This window comes from Zootoca vivipara, chromosome 10 (genome assembly GCF_965207765.1).
Source record: "Zootoca vivipara chromosome 10, rZooViv2.hap1.1, whole genome shotgun sequence".
NCBI lineage: Eukaryota > Metazoa > Chordata > Lepidosauria > Squamata > Lacertidae > Zootoca > Zootoca vivipara.
The window spans coordinates 59,259,745-59,273,636 of record NC_142593.1 but is presented as its reverse complement, the minus strand read 5'-3'; the positions used below and the strand labels follow the sequence as shown (position 1 = coordinate 59,273,636).

The following is a 13,892-nucleotide window of genomic DNA, read 5'->3' as shown; positions in this document are numbered from 1 at the left end:
CTGTGTTCCCAAACTCTGCCTTGGGATGAGATTTCCATACAATCAGAATTGTTAGTTGGAAGGGAACCCAAGGGTCATCTAGTCCAACCCCCTACAATGCAGGAATCTCAACTAAAGCATCCATGACAGGGCCATCCAACCTCCAAGGAAGGAGAGCTTGCAACCTCCCAGGTTTTGAAGAAATTGAATTTGTTTGAAGAGTTAAATGGTAGTCACAGGAAGAGGGTGTTTCTGTGTCTTACGGCAGTCAGGGAGCAGCCAGATGCAGCCAGGAGTCTTACGCCTGATTGTACGTCATAGCCAAGCCTAGAAGTTCTCCTGCATCTTTCCACAATTGTTGCACATAGTTCACAAACGGGGTGGTTGGGGCTACTTCTGTCTACAAGGAAAACGTTGGGTCACCCATCTATTATAACCGAAAGTACTGAAGTGATGGTGTATTTTTCAAGGGCAGCGTCTCACAGCGCACCCCTTGAGCATCCTTGCCTAAAGAGATTTCAGTAAGGCTCTTACATAAGCAATGAGATGCAGCTCACTAGCAGCAGCTGAGTGAGAAGAGCACAGGGCAGGAATGAACTTATACCTTCCAGCCTTGCCCTGTTTCCCCCCCCCCCCCAAAGTGCACTCTGTTTATTAGCTAAGTACATAGATTGATGCCTGCTTGCACGCTCTTGGGCACTGTGGTCATAGCAGATAGCTGTCTGCTATGGAGCTGTCCAGCATCCGGTGGACGGGAGTCCAGATTTCACAGACTCTGCTCAATGGTCTCTTCACCCTTCAATTCTGGCTTCTTGCTCCCATCCAGCCGAGGGCGATTGTGAAAGTCAATGAAGATGTTGTAGATGAAAATTCCAAAGAGGCTTCCCAACATCGGTGCGACTATTGGGACCCACCACCAATGATTTGATGCCCTGGGGGGGGGGGAGAAAAGCTGGTTTTATTCGGTTCTAGGAGAAGCCAAGAGCAGAAATTGAGCTCAGCTCCTTCTTTGACAGCACAACCCTCGTGGTTCTTTGTCGACCTGGTGGCAGTATTCAAAAGGATCTGGTCCTTTTGATGGGCAAGCCGTGACCGTCTTGTTGCTGGATGGTGACTACAGGTGACAACCATTTTGAGCAGAGGTTCCCTTCCTGACCCCCATGGGTGTCCTGCCCCATATTGGGGCGCTTCCAGGTCAGCAGCAGCGTGTGTGCGTGTGTGATTGTGCATCCATCGGGCCCACACAAAATGGTTTCTGCATGTATCTTCCCCATCTCTGAACTGGACCATCCCTTGCCTGTACTGCCCCTCAGTTACATCCATCACAACTCAGCCTTCCTTCAACGCAAGGGTGGCCCTTCCTGAGGTTGTGGGAGTGCAACTCCCATCATCCCTGCCTGAGCTGTCTTCAAGGGCAGCCCCAAGTAAAGCGTGTTGCAACAATCCAGCCTGGAAGTTACCAGAGCATGGAGCGCAATGGCCAAGGCATAGCTGTCCCAAAGGGGTTCCAGCTGAGCTAGGGGAACGGAAGGGGGCTCCTTGCCATCAAGACCACCTGGGCCTCCGCTGACAGTGTTGTATCTAGCTGTACCCCCAAGCTGCTCCTTTGGGGGGGCGGGGGGAGAGTGCAACCTCGTCCAGATCTGGCAGTCTCCCACTCTGCATCCCCAATTACACAAAACAGGATTCTGATTTAATTTATTGGCCCATCCTGCTTCCAAGGACTGCATCAAGTTCAGGAGGCCTATTTCCACCTTTTTTATACTTTCATTTTGTACTTTTAAAAGGGGGAAATCCTAGGTACACCACCTAGAATTCCTTGGAGAGGAGGTAGGGTGCACATCAAAAGCACCCTTTGTACATTTACTCCAGTCCTTAAGAAATGTGATAGCTCAATAAATGACCTAACTTTGAAATTTCACCTAATGTAGGGAGAGGAGGTTCAGACCTACTTTTGCATCCACAAGAGCTACCAATCAATTTGTTTCAATTAATCAATATTTAAGTAAGTGGTTGTTGCCCACCCTGCACCTGACGGGCAGAGCGAACCAGGAATAATAAGAAAAAAGGTTCAGTAATCAGACTTAATCAATCCATGCAATAAAGGGTCCCTTCCAACTCCTACGATTCTATGGTAGAGAAAAGGCACTCACTTGAAGACATCCAGCCCCCATCCAGCAATGGCTGTGAAGATCCTCGGTGGCAAGTCTCTGGAAGGGTTGATGGCGTAGCCTGTGTTCATCCCCAAGGACATGCCGATGACCGCAACCAGAAGCCCAATACTCAAGGCATGGGTGCCTGGAAGAGCACCTGCATTGTTCAGGTCGTTGATGGCGAGGATTCCGATCAATAGCACAGTTGTAGTCATGAACTGCGGGGATGAGGCAAGGAGGGAAGGAAGGAAGGATGAAAAAAAGATGGCAGCCCAGAGGCAGAAGAGGCAACTATGCTATCCTTACCGTTGTGGTGGCACTGGGTAGCCGTTCCGTGATTGGACTTACGGTACTTGTGGAACGGTTCATTAATCTAGTCTGTACAGTATAATGTTTACTGTACATGTCACTTGTTAAGATAGAGTTGTACATTTATCCACTCCATGTTTACAGTATCTCCAGTCCCTGTTTTGCACATGGCACCTTAGTATGTTTGTTGTTTGAATGGTTAGTAGCCTATCTCTATTCCAGCTATTATTCTAGTAAATTTGGTTTTATACTTACTAGCCCGTTTGTGCCTATCAGGATCCACTGCCCCAGTGGATCCTGCCGCCTGAGGCGGTCACCTCACTTTGCCTCATGGCTGGGCCAGCCCTGTCTTCACCCCCTGCATTCTGAAGACTGATTGGGTTCATTTGTCTCTTAAGGAGGAGTCCTGTACGAGGACAATTATTATCTTAGCATTTCAGTGTGGTCCAAGCTCTCCGTGTCTATTATCTAGAAGCTATAGAATGACTCCCTATGAAATAGTTGTGTTTTAACTGCTTTCCCTGATAATCCTACTGTTTTATTCTTTTAGCAAACCACTTTGGGTATGGTTTTTCAAGTACAGTATATAACCAAAAGGATATAACTTTAATGAATTAAATAAGTAAAAGCCAATTCTGGTGCGCCAACCTCATTTATAAAGCCGCCCAAAGTCGACACGTATGGAGACGGGTAGGTGGCAAAGATGTTTGCCGTGCCAGAGGGTCCTCCAACAGTCAGGGTCCCCCCGGTATAATCGATCAGGGCCTCTGAAAGGGAATCAACCAGATTACACAGTTCAACAGCAAAAGCACAAGTTGGAGAGGCTACAAGTGGACTTTTAGATCGAAACACTCTGCCCTTCCACGGACCCGCAATGTGTGTGTCTCTCTGTGTGTGTGTGTGTGTGTGTGTTTATGAGAGATAAGGGTATGTGTGTGTGTCACTGAAACAACCACAAAAAAATCAGGGTAGTTCTTCTCTCTCCCCAGCTATTCTAGTGGCTTTGTGAGGGGTTGGGGGTCAAGGGAAATAGCATACCATAATACAGTGCAAACGTCATAGCAGAAGCCAAGAAGGATCCCATGAACTGGCCAATCACATACGCCGGAAGCTTGTACCATGGCAGATTCCCCACGACACAGTTTGCAAATGTAATTGCTGCATTCATGTGAGCACCTTCCAGGGACAAAAGAAATGGTAGGAATATGAGAGTAAATGATGATAATAGTAATAGTAGTAGTAGCAATAATAGCATTTGCAAGCCACCCCTTCCGTCTTGCCAATTCTTAGAAGGGCTATCTTTGCAAAAACAACACAACAAAGAGCAATTCTGAGAGCGTTTGCTAAAAAACACAAAATAGGGAAATGCTAAGTGATGGAAAAGCAAAAGGAGACTTTTATCCTTTTTGGCTGTTTTCCTTTTCATTTAGATTAGTTTGCTTTTTATGGTATCGTATGCTGAAAAGTTTCAATAAAAAATAACACAATTGGGGGGGGGGAATCAAAACAAGCCGGTTCTGAACTTATATTCCACACCCTCAGCTGCTGGAGGCAAGTCTCAGCAAGGTGGTCCTTAGATTATGGAAGTTGTTCTAGGCATCATGGAGTGGGTGTTGGGACCTGCTTCTTAACCCTGAGAACCGTGGTTCTGTGAGTATACAGATGGCCTCAAGGCTGAATCTGTACGTTTCTAGACCTCTGGTGTGTGGAAGTTCTCCAGGTCCTAAAGCAATTTATGTCCAGATCTAAACGGATTGAAACTGCATCGCTGATATTAAAAGGGAGATCTGCCAGGCACATTATCTACCAGACTCACCTGAGATTCCACCAGCTACGTGGATTCCTAACATGACACCGAATCCAAATCCCAGATTGATGCTCAGAAACTGCCCATAGCTATTCCTTCCTAGTACCACCTGGGCAACAGAGCCCTGTCCAAAAATCTGTGGGGGGGAGGGGGAAGAAGAGAGACCCCTATGTGTCAAGGTATCCATCATCATGGGAGCAGGACAACATCACCTGTGCAAAGATCGCCTGTGTCAAAGCGAACGCGGCAAACCCACATGCGCAGAAGTGATCTGCGTGCTTCGCACATGCATAGAAGCGCTCTATCAGGCTTCGCGCATGCGCAGTAGCGACACTCTACTTACGGACTTTTCGGGGTGCAAACGGCACCCCAAAACGGATCGCGTTCATAAGTAGAGGTACCACTGTATTTTCTTTCCAGATTGTAATGCCACTATCCCTGTCTAATCCCAAAGTGTCTAATACTGAATGTAATAGCGATGGTAATGGATTAAACAGCCCTTGGAATAATAATACTATATTTTTAGCCGGTTAGATGCTTAAAAAAATAAAAATAGTATTGCATGAGCTGTTCTTGAAGAAATGTTCCTCATTAAGTTGGGCGCAACGGTGCTTTTATCAGATGCTTCCTCCAAATCATGAGACAATGGGTTCCAATCCATAACCAATTAATACAATCAGATACCTAATGCAAACTGAAGTTCAGCACAAAATGTCCTCCCCCGTTTTCTCCCACAATATCATCTTTGAGTCGGGTTGTTGTTTGCTGCTCCAAATATACTGTTGAGCATATGAAAGGTTTGCTGATCTCCAGGTGGATCACTAAACGGGGATTATGAGCAGTGCTCAGGTCGTGGGTCACAGCAGGTGTGTGAGAAACACTGATTCTTCGTGCCCAGAACCAGGGGTGGAGATGACCATTGTTGACTGTGTATGCCTTTAAAGCAGCTCTGACGCCTATCCTTTCCCTCAAAGAATTCTGGGCCCTGTAGTTTGCCCCTCACAAAGTTACAGTTCCGAGCAACCTTTAACACACTACGGTATCCAGAATTCTTTGAGCGGAGGGCAATGTTCTTTGAACGTGCTTTAAAGATATAGTTCAGGGGTGGCCAACTTCCAAGAGACTGCGATCTACTCAGGGCCGTCTTAAGGTCATCGGGCGCCCTGGTGCAGGGATCCCTCGGGCGCCACCCCACTCTAAAAAAAGAGGAAAACTCTTACCTGGTGTGCCGGGCGGCGGGAGCCTCACGGCGGCCCCCGCACCTCACAGCAGGGCCGCGCTGTGCCGGAGGCTGGCTGCCTGCCTGTCCAATGCCGCCAGATTGAGTGGGGGAGGGGGCGCCGCTGCTCCGCGCAGCCTTCCTCCCTTCTCCCAGCAGAGCGGGGTGCCTGGGCAGGCCGGGCCACGCCGGGTTCCTTCCCGCCAACAGGGCGCTGCGTTTCATTGGTAGAGGTGCTGTCATGTGGCGTCACCAATGAAAGGCAGCGCCGGGGTGAGGTATGACCCTGGCGCTGCAGAGCGGAACAGGGTCCTAGTGCCCCTGTTCCGCTTGCTTCCCTCCTTGCTCTCGCGGCGCGGCTGGTGGAGGGAAAAGGGAGGCCACCGCGAAGCTCCCCCACTTGCTGGGGCACCCCTCAGCGTCCCCTGATCGCCCAGGCGCCGTGGTGCATTGTGCCACTAGAGTCAATGGGCGAGCCGGGCCTGGATCTACTCATAGAGTTAAAAACTGGCAGTAATCTACCCACTTTTTGGGGATTGAAGTCAAAGTTGTTGAGCTTTTTTTTTAGGAAGGAAAGCCCTGTTTTCTGGGGTTCACATAAAAGTTGTTGAGCTTCTTTAGGAAGGAGGAAAGCAACACTGAGCTTTTTTTTAGGAAGGAAAGCCCTGTTTTTGGTGGTTCAGGTCATTTTAGGGGTGCAGGGCAAAGGTGTTGATTTTTTTTTTAGGGAAGCCAAAGTTTTTTAGCTTCTTTGGGGGGGAGCCACTGATCTACCGGTGATCTACCACAGACATCCAGTGATCTATCGGTAGATCACGATCTACCTGTTGGACATGCCTAATATAGTTGGCACACACAACACTGCAGTGTTCAGAAGAGCCCCGAGGCAGGATCAGACCTAACAGGTGCATTTTTGCACACATACTGACAGACTGGAGAATCATATCTCAAAATTTAGATATGTTCCCCTTTTGAGGGATGCCTGTTTCGGTTCCGCTATTGATCTGCAAACTTGATAAATTCTGCTGCTGATGCAGACTGGGTCCCCTTCCTGCCTCCTTCCTCATCCACACACATCACTTTTTCAGGAACAAGAAGGAGGTGTGTGCATGCCCCAGCCTTTGCCACCCATTCTCCCTCTTCAAATGACCCCTGCACCCTGCACCCCTGTCCTGCTCACCATCAGGATGAAGGTGGACAGAGCCTCTGCCAGTCCTTGCCGGATGGTTTCATTTCGGATCGTCAGCCAGCCGATGACTTTCTTCAGCATCTTGGTCGCCGACAGGCAGGAGATTCAGTCCCTGTTGGGAAGGCAGATGTCATAACTCCTTGTGGCACACTCTGAAGTGAGCCAGTGTCCTCCCCTTCGCAGGCTGTCTCCACCTGACAGCTCCGACTGAAGCCTGGTTAAAGGGTAACAAGGCAATTAAGCAGTAGCCTGACCTGCAACCTGTTCTCTCCACCCTTCCTTCCTTCCTTCTTGCATAAAATTGTAGAGTTAGAAGAAACCACAAGGGTCATCCAGTGCAGAGAAGATTTGCTGGACGTGGGGCTCAAACCCACAGCCCTGAGATTAAGAGTCTTGCGCTCTGCTGACTGAGCTATCCCAGCTATGTATCCTCGTTGCCCCATGAACCACAGAAGCAATTTATCATCTCTGCCTGGTGACATCAGCTGCGCTTGGAAGGCAAACAGACCTGCCTTAAGGGAAGCCCGCATGCAAAGGGTCAAAGATGAAACCCAAGAAAAGAGAAAAGGACCTGGAGGTATTATAAAATAGATTGAGGGAGCTTTCAAAGATTAAAGGTATTAAATTGGGGGCAAAAGAATTTAAGTTAAAGGCCTTTGCGGATGGTCTGGTTTTAACTTTAGAAAATCCAGGCAAAAGTGTTGCAGAAGCATTAGAAGAAATTGAGAGATTTGGACAGATGGCAGGATTCAAATTGAATAGAAATAAAACAATAAGGTGATGGACTCCTCTAGTACAGCATCCTGTTCTCACAGTGGCTGATAAAATTCCTCTTCTGGAAAGCCCACAGACGAGACGTGAGCGCAACAGTCCTCTGCACACCTGCGATTCCCAGCTAGCAGACCCTGGTAGCGTAGTCTTCCATGAATTTATCTAAACTTCTTTTAAAGCCATCTCAGACCCTCAAGTGTCCCTGTTTACCAGGGACAATCCCAGAATTGCAAAAGCATTCCCAGATTCTGATTCGATCCCGGAATGTGCCGCTTTTCCTTAGGACATCCCTATTTTCCTTGGAGAACTGTTGGAGGGTATGGAGTTATGCAACCCCCGAGCCAAGGAGATAAGTAACTATACAACTTTTAGAATACATCTGAAGACAGCCCGGTATGGGGAAGTTTTTTTTTAAAAAATGTTCAATGTTTTCTGTTTGTTTTTTTAATAATTATTTTTATTAAAGATTTTCTTAGGTTACAAAGGTAGTGCAATGCCTCATTTTCATGCATCATTTTTACACATCAATTTTACTTGTTGAGACCTTATAAGGAAGGGGGGGAAGAGGTGGGTGGGATGGGGAGTTGGGTGTGGTGGATTGCCGATGTTTCTGTTTTTCTTGATATGTGTAGGGGTTCGGCGTCAGCGTCGTTTGTGCAGGTTCTCTGTTGTTTGTTCGTGTTTCTTTGTTGGTGAGAGAGGTCAGGATTTGTCTTAGAATGTGGTTGTTCATTTATGGTTGGCTGTGATGATCCTTAATTTCTTGCGTGAGTGGGGAGGGAGGGTGTTTTGATCAAGTTAGCCATATTGATTTGTATGCTGACGGTAAGTTTTTGTCATTGTCCTGTTGGGCTGTATAAGTGATAAAGGGGAACCATACTGGGGTGAAGGTGTCTTCTTCTGTTTGTCCCCGTGTCAGTTTCAATGTTTTCTGTTTTTATATATGTTAGAAGCCACCTAGAATGGCTGCTGCAATCTAGTCAGATGGGTGGGGTATAAATAATAAAATTTGTATTGTTATGGAATAGCACGTCCCTATTTTCATAGGAGAAATGGTGGAGGGTATGCCATCCAAGTTGGCGACCTGTCAACAGCTGAGTCTGAGAAACTTTTCTCATTCTGCATATGAAAGAATACCATTTGCCCATCTAATACTGTCTAATATCCCTGGCAGATGTGTGTGGTGTAGTGGTTAAGAGCTCCTTCTGGGAGTGGTTAAGAGCGGTGGACTCATAATCTGGGGAACCAGGTTCGCATCTCCGCTCCTCCACCTGCAGCTGCTGGGTGACCTTGGGCTAGTCACACTTCTCTGAAGTCTCTCAGCCCCACTCACCTCACAGAGTGTTTGTTGTGGGTGAGGAAGGGAAAGGAGAATGCTAGCCGCTTTGAGACTCCTTCTGGTAGTGAGAAAGCAGGATATCAAATCCAAACTCTTCTTCTTCTCCATGGTCTCAGGCAGAGAAAAGGACACCAGGGACTGGGAACTTGGAGCCTTCTCATGCAAAGCGCCCACTTTGCCAATGAACTGTGTCCTGAAGATGACCTGGTTCTGTAGGTCGGTAGCAGAGCACCTGCTTACATGCAGGCGGTCCAAGCTTCCATCCCTGCGATTCCTGGGTAAGGTTAGGCAAGACTCCTGCCGCAAAAGCTGCTACCAGCATCAAAACTCAACTGGCGTGACTTGGCACCGTTTCTCATGTTCGCTGTGCATGCTTCTGGGTGGACCCCTCCCATTGCAAATGAGCTCTTCACAGCCCGTTTTTCTGTGTGGGCTTTTGGTGCATTGATTTCCGCACCTTCACAATTTCAGAGCGTTTTCTGGAGCTTGCCATCCACCCCAGAGTGTGGAGCTTTTTGGAATGTACCGTGAGTGTATCTCAGACGCACGCCACACCCTGCTGCATTTTTCCGTCCTGGGCACGCATGCAGGTGTGTGCTCAGAACCACAAGACTCATGAGACCTAGGCCTAAGAACATCATGAGAGCCTGCTGGATCAAGCCAATGGCCCATCTAGTCCAGCTGTCTGTGGGAAACCCGTGGAAACCTGCAAGCAGGATTCAGCCACAAGAGCCCTCTTCCATCTAGTGGTTTCCAGCTACTTATATTCAGAGGGGCGGCTGCCTCCAGCTAGGGCCAAATTGAGACCTTTGTAGTCCCTAAGCACTTTAAAAAATTGGTGGCCCCATACAGATCGAATTGAAAACATAAGCAACAATAAACCGTGAAATGACGACTTTTTTTTTTTTAAACGAAACAAAACGTAGAATAGGATGGAAAACGATGTTTGTTTCTGTATACTTCCACTATTTGTATTTGAAAAATTCCCTCCTGCTTTTTTCTAATTGCAAAGCCTTCAATCAGATGCTCAAAACTAATCTCCATGCTTCTATAGTTTGTGGAGATAGGCTGGCCGGCCGGCTGGTCTTATTGCAGAGTTGTTCTGTTGGGATTTTGGAAATATACGCTCAGCAATTTGTGACCATTAATGTTAAAAATCCAAAGACAATGATGGTTTAGTAATGGGCTTACTGGTCTTGCACACCTGCCAGTTGTTCTCACAGGCTGAGTGGCTCCAAGGAGGGATCAGCAAGGATCAGGGTGTCTCCTGTTATGCAAATTTAAGGCGCTAGTACACTTGGAATACTCTGTCTAGTTTTGGTGGCCTCGTCCCAAAAAGGATATTGAGAAAAGTTCATAAAAAGGCAACCAATGGTTTATAGAAAGTGGATTTGTTGAGTGTTATCATGGAGTGGGTGTGTTGAATAATTTTTTTATATGCTGCTGACAGATGAAGAATCTTTTTTCTGCCGTTCTCTCCCCCCCCCCCTTTCTCTTTTCTCTTTATCCTTTCCCTATATTGCTTTCTCTCTCTCCTTTTCTGGCCCATGTTTTAATTTAGATTAGCTTTCCAGCTTTGGATAAAAAGGGTACTGGATATTAACTTTTGTATTCCTTTTTTGCGAATGTTAATGAAATGTATTCAAAAAGAGAGAGAAAGGGGCAACCGACCTGATCGATGGGAAGGAACAACTTCCCTCCGGGGAAGAGCTTCAGCATTGGGGAGTTTTTAGTTTAGAGAAAATGCGAGTAAGGGGGTGACATTCCGTTTTTACCCCCCCCCTGCAATTGTGGGATGTAGAATGCAAAGTGCTTCCCACAACCTCGTGAAAGAGAGCGGTCAGCCTTCTTACTGTCTTCACACTGCAGGTGGTTTGAGGCAGAGATACCCAAGGCCACCGGCTGAGGTCTTGGCACAGGTGAGATCTGAACTAGGCTCGCTTTTGTCAACCTGGTGCCCTCCAATGTTTTGGATTACAACTCCCATCAGCTATTGGATTACAACTCCTAGGTGCCAGCCTAGTTTGGATCTTCCAGTGCCTATTTTGCCACCTGCGGTTCCCAAGAGTCTTTTCTTCGTTTTCCAGATTCTTCCAGACATCCCAGAGAAGCGTCACCTCCCAAGCGGAAGCCTTTTCCTGCTCCCGGTGCACTGCAGGCATTAAAAAGTTTATAAGCGTTAATAAGAGTTATATTTGGAAGGGTTTATCAAGTTTCTGTTTGCACTCAGGGCATATTTAAACCAGGCACCGTCTTGTTTTACTGGGAAGGAGCACAATCCTGGCCACGCTTTTCTGCACAAGGCAAAAGGCGACTTCACGACACAGGATTGGGTGACTGTGTGCTCAAGCAGCAGCAACACTAGGAGTTATGTTGATGCATCAATGCAGCAAAAATATCCAGGGCAGGTTGTGTGTGAATTCAGGACGGAGGAACCTCAGACGCAGGGACTGAATGCAGCCCTGCAAGCCTCTCTGCCTGGCCCTCAAAACTCTTTCCAGGCTCTACACCCATCGCCAGCTGTTTTCTTCCTGGGTAAAATGCATCCTTGAACACCACTCCTGCTTCTTGTTTGCCTAGATCAGGGGTGGCCAACTCCCAAGAGACTGCGATCTACTCACATAGTTCAAAACTGGCAGTGATCTACCCCCTTTTGCGGGGTTCAGGTCAAAGTTGAGCTAAAAAAAACCCTGTTTTTTAGGGGTTCAGGTCAAAGTTGTTGAGATTTTTTTAGGGGTAAGGAAAACCCTGTTTTTAGGGGTGATGGGGAAAGTTGTTGAGCTTTTTTTTAGGGGAGCCAAAGTTGATGAGTTTCTTTGGGGGGAGCCAGTGATCTACTGGTGATCTACCACAGACATCCAGTAATCTACCTATAGATCACGATCTACCTGTTGGACGTGCCTGGCCTAGATCATAGAATCATAGAGTTTGAAGAGACCGCGAGGGCCATCCAGTCCAACCCCCTGCCAAGCAGGAAACACCATCAAATCATTCCTGACAGATGGCTGTTGTCACGGTCCGGTCGGCGGGCGTCAGGACCAGAGGCAAGATGGTGGTGTAGAAGCAGGAACAGGTGCAGGGCTGAGGGTCCAGCAGCAGGCAGTCACAGGGTCAAGGAGCAAGGCAGAGGTGAAGGTCTGGGAGTCAAGGAGCAAGACGTCGGCAAGGCAAGGGTCCAAGGAGCAAGGATCAAGAGGCCAGATGCAACCAGGCAGGGATAGCGTTGCTGTGGCAAAGAGCTGAAGGGAAATGCTGGGCTTTTATCCCTCCCAGCTCCTGCCACCAGGTGCAGTGAGATATCAAGTGGCCCCACCTGGATGACTACTCCTTGCCTCTCCAGTACAAGCTGAGGTCTTCACCTGTGTGGCCACGCCTTGCTGCTCCAGCACAAGCTGAGGCAGGCCCCAGTCCTGCAAAGCACTACAGGCCCCAGAGCCTGACTCCTGCCCATACTCCTGACAGCTGTCAAGCCTCCGCTTAAAGACCTCCAAAGAAGGAGACTCCACCACACTCCTTGGTAGCAAATTCCACTGCCAAACAGCTCTTACTGTCAGGAAGTTCTTCCTAATGTTAGTGGAATCTTCTTTCTTGTAGCTTGAATGCATTGCTCCATGTCCGCTTCTCTGGAGCAGCAGAAAACAAACTTTCTCCCTCTTCCATATGACATCCTTTCATATATTTGAACATGGCTATCATATCACCCCTTAACCTTCTCTTCTCCAGGCTAAACATACCCAGCTCCCTAAGCCGTTCCTCATAAGGCATTGTTTCCAGGCCTTTGACCATTTTGGTTGCCCTCCTCTGGACACGTTCCAGCTTATCAGTATCCTTCTTGAACTGTGGTGCCCAGAACTGGACACAGTACTCCAGGTGAGGTCTGACCAGAGCAAAATACAGTGGTACTATTACTTCCCTTGATCTCGATGCTATACTCCTATTGATGCAGCCCAGAATTGTATTGGCTTTTTAGGCTGCTGCATCACACTGACTCATGATCAGGGTTTCCCCAGCTTGAGTCTCCAGCTGTTTTGGGACTACAATTCCCATTACCCCTGACCACAGGTCCTGCAAGCTAGGGGGTGATGGGTGTTGTAGTCCAAAAACAGCCAGAGACCCACGTTTGGGAAACCTTGGGTGGAAGGGCAGAGGCGGGAGTGTGCAAATGTAGAAACTAGGTAAGATTTGCATTTGTTACTCCGCCCACTTGTGTCTCTGGCCCCGCCCACGAGGGGCATGTGGCCACCCAGAAGGTTGCCCAGAATGGAGGGGGTGTGGCCCTTGGGCTTAAAAAAGCTTCCCCACCCCTGCCTTGCCAAAATAACTGAGGGCAGGGCAACTAGACTGGGGCAAATGGGCTGCAGGGAGGCTTTGCGTGGCAAGGTGGGGACGGGACAGGAAGAGAAGACCTGGGAGAATCCTCGTAGTGACCCACAGGGACAAGAGTTGAAAGGGAACCCCAAGGGTCCTCTAGTCCAACCCCCTGAAATGCAGGAATGACAACTAAAGTATCCGTGATAAATGGCCATCCAACTTTTCAACCTCCAAGGAAGGAGAGTCGACCACCTTCTGAGTTGGCCTGTTCTACCGTTGAACAGCTCTGAAAGTTCTTCCTGATGTTTAATCAGAATCTAGCCTCCACAGCAGGAGAAAACAAGCTTGCCCCATCTTCTGTGTGACAGTCCTTAAGATATCTGGAGATGGCTCTCGTGTCACCTCTCTGTCTTCTCTTTTCCAAGCTAAGCATAGCCAACTCCTAATTTCTACTCATTCTCTGCTAACGCAGTGGTGGAACCGCAAAGCATTAACTGATGTTGCAACTGCAGCATGTTGCAAAAATATCAACCACAAGGCTGCAATGTGAGTGTGCTGTGGCTCCTATCCAGAGCTTGGGTTTGTTTGTTTGTTTTATGAATTAACACCAGCACAAAATTCCGAATATTGAAAGCCTCGGTGTCTATTTTAAAAGTGGGAGAGAGGTTTCTAGTCCTTAGGGCTGTGAATATGGCTTTCAAGGTGGACAGATAACAGGAGGGAGCTCTAGAGAGCATGCAGAGGTGGCTGATCTGGAAAATCTGAATGAAGAAGGCAAAACGAACTTTGCAAAAATAAGTACAAGTGCATTTGCA

The 13,892-nt window shown here is 47.9% G+C and overlaps 1 protein-coding gene across 2 annotated transcripts; it reads right to left on the bottom strand.

The window, feature by feature from the left end:
- Positions 1-422: 422 nt before the first annotated feature.
- LOC118077317 (aquaporin-7-like) lies at positions 423-7,060 on the bottom strand. 2 transcript variants are annotated; one of them, XM_088652819.1, is made up of 7 exons: positions 6,911-7,060; positions 6,648-6,768; positions 4,258-4,384; positions 3,480-3,617; positions 3,090-3,208; positions 2,133-2,350; positions 423-911 (listed from the first exon to the last, which is right to left on the bottom strand). In XM_088652819.1, the coding sequence occupies exons 2-7, from the start codon at positions 6,735-6,737 to the stop codon at positions 746-748; spliced, it is 858 nt and encodes a 285-aa protein (XP_088508945.1). In that variant the 5' UTR covers positions 6,738-6,768; positions 6,911-7,060; the 3' UTR covers positions 423-745. The 2 variants fall into 2 exon arrangements, with proteins under 2 accessions (XP_088508945.1, XP_060136368.2); XM_060280385.2 differs by lacking the exon at positions 6,911-7,060 and having other exon boundaries at positions 6,648-6,875.
- Positions 7,061-13,892: the final 6,832 nt, after the last annotated feature.

Excerpts from the sequence above, each read along its gene's own strand:
- LOC118077317 (XM_088652819.1), bottom strand. The coding sequence starts at position 6,737 with ATGCTGAAGAAAGTCATCGGCTGGCTGACGATCCGAAATGAAACCATC. Across the intron at positions 3,618-4,257 it reads CGTAGCTGGTGGAATCTCAG|GTGCTCACATGAATGCAGCA; the intron begins GTGAGTCTGGTA and ends TGTCCCTGGAAG. Across the intron at positions 3,209-3,479 it reads GACGTTTGCACTGTATTATG|AGGCCCTGATCGATTATACC; the intron begins GTATGCTATTTC and ends ATTCCCTTTCAG.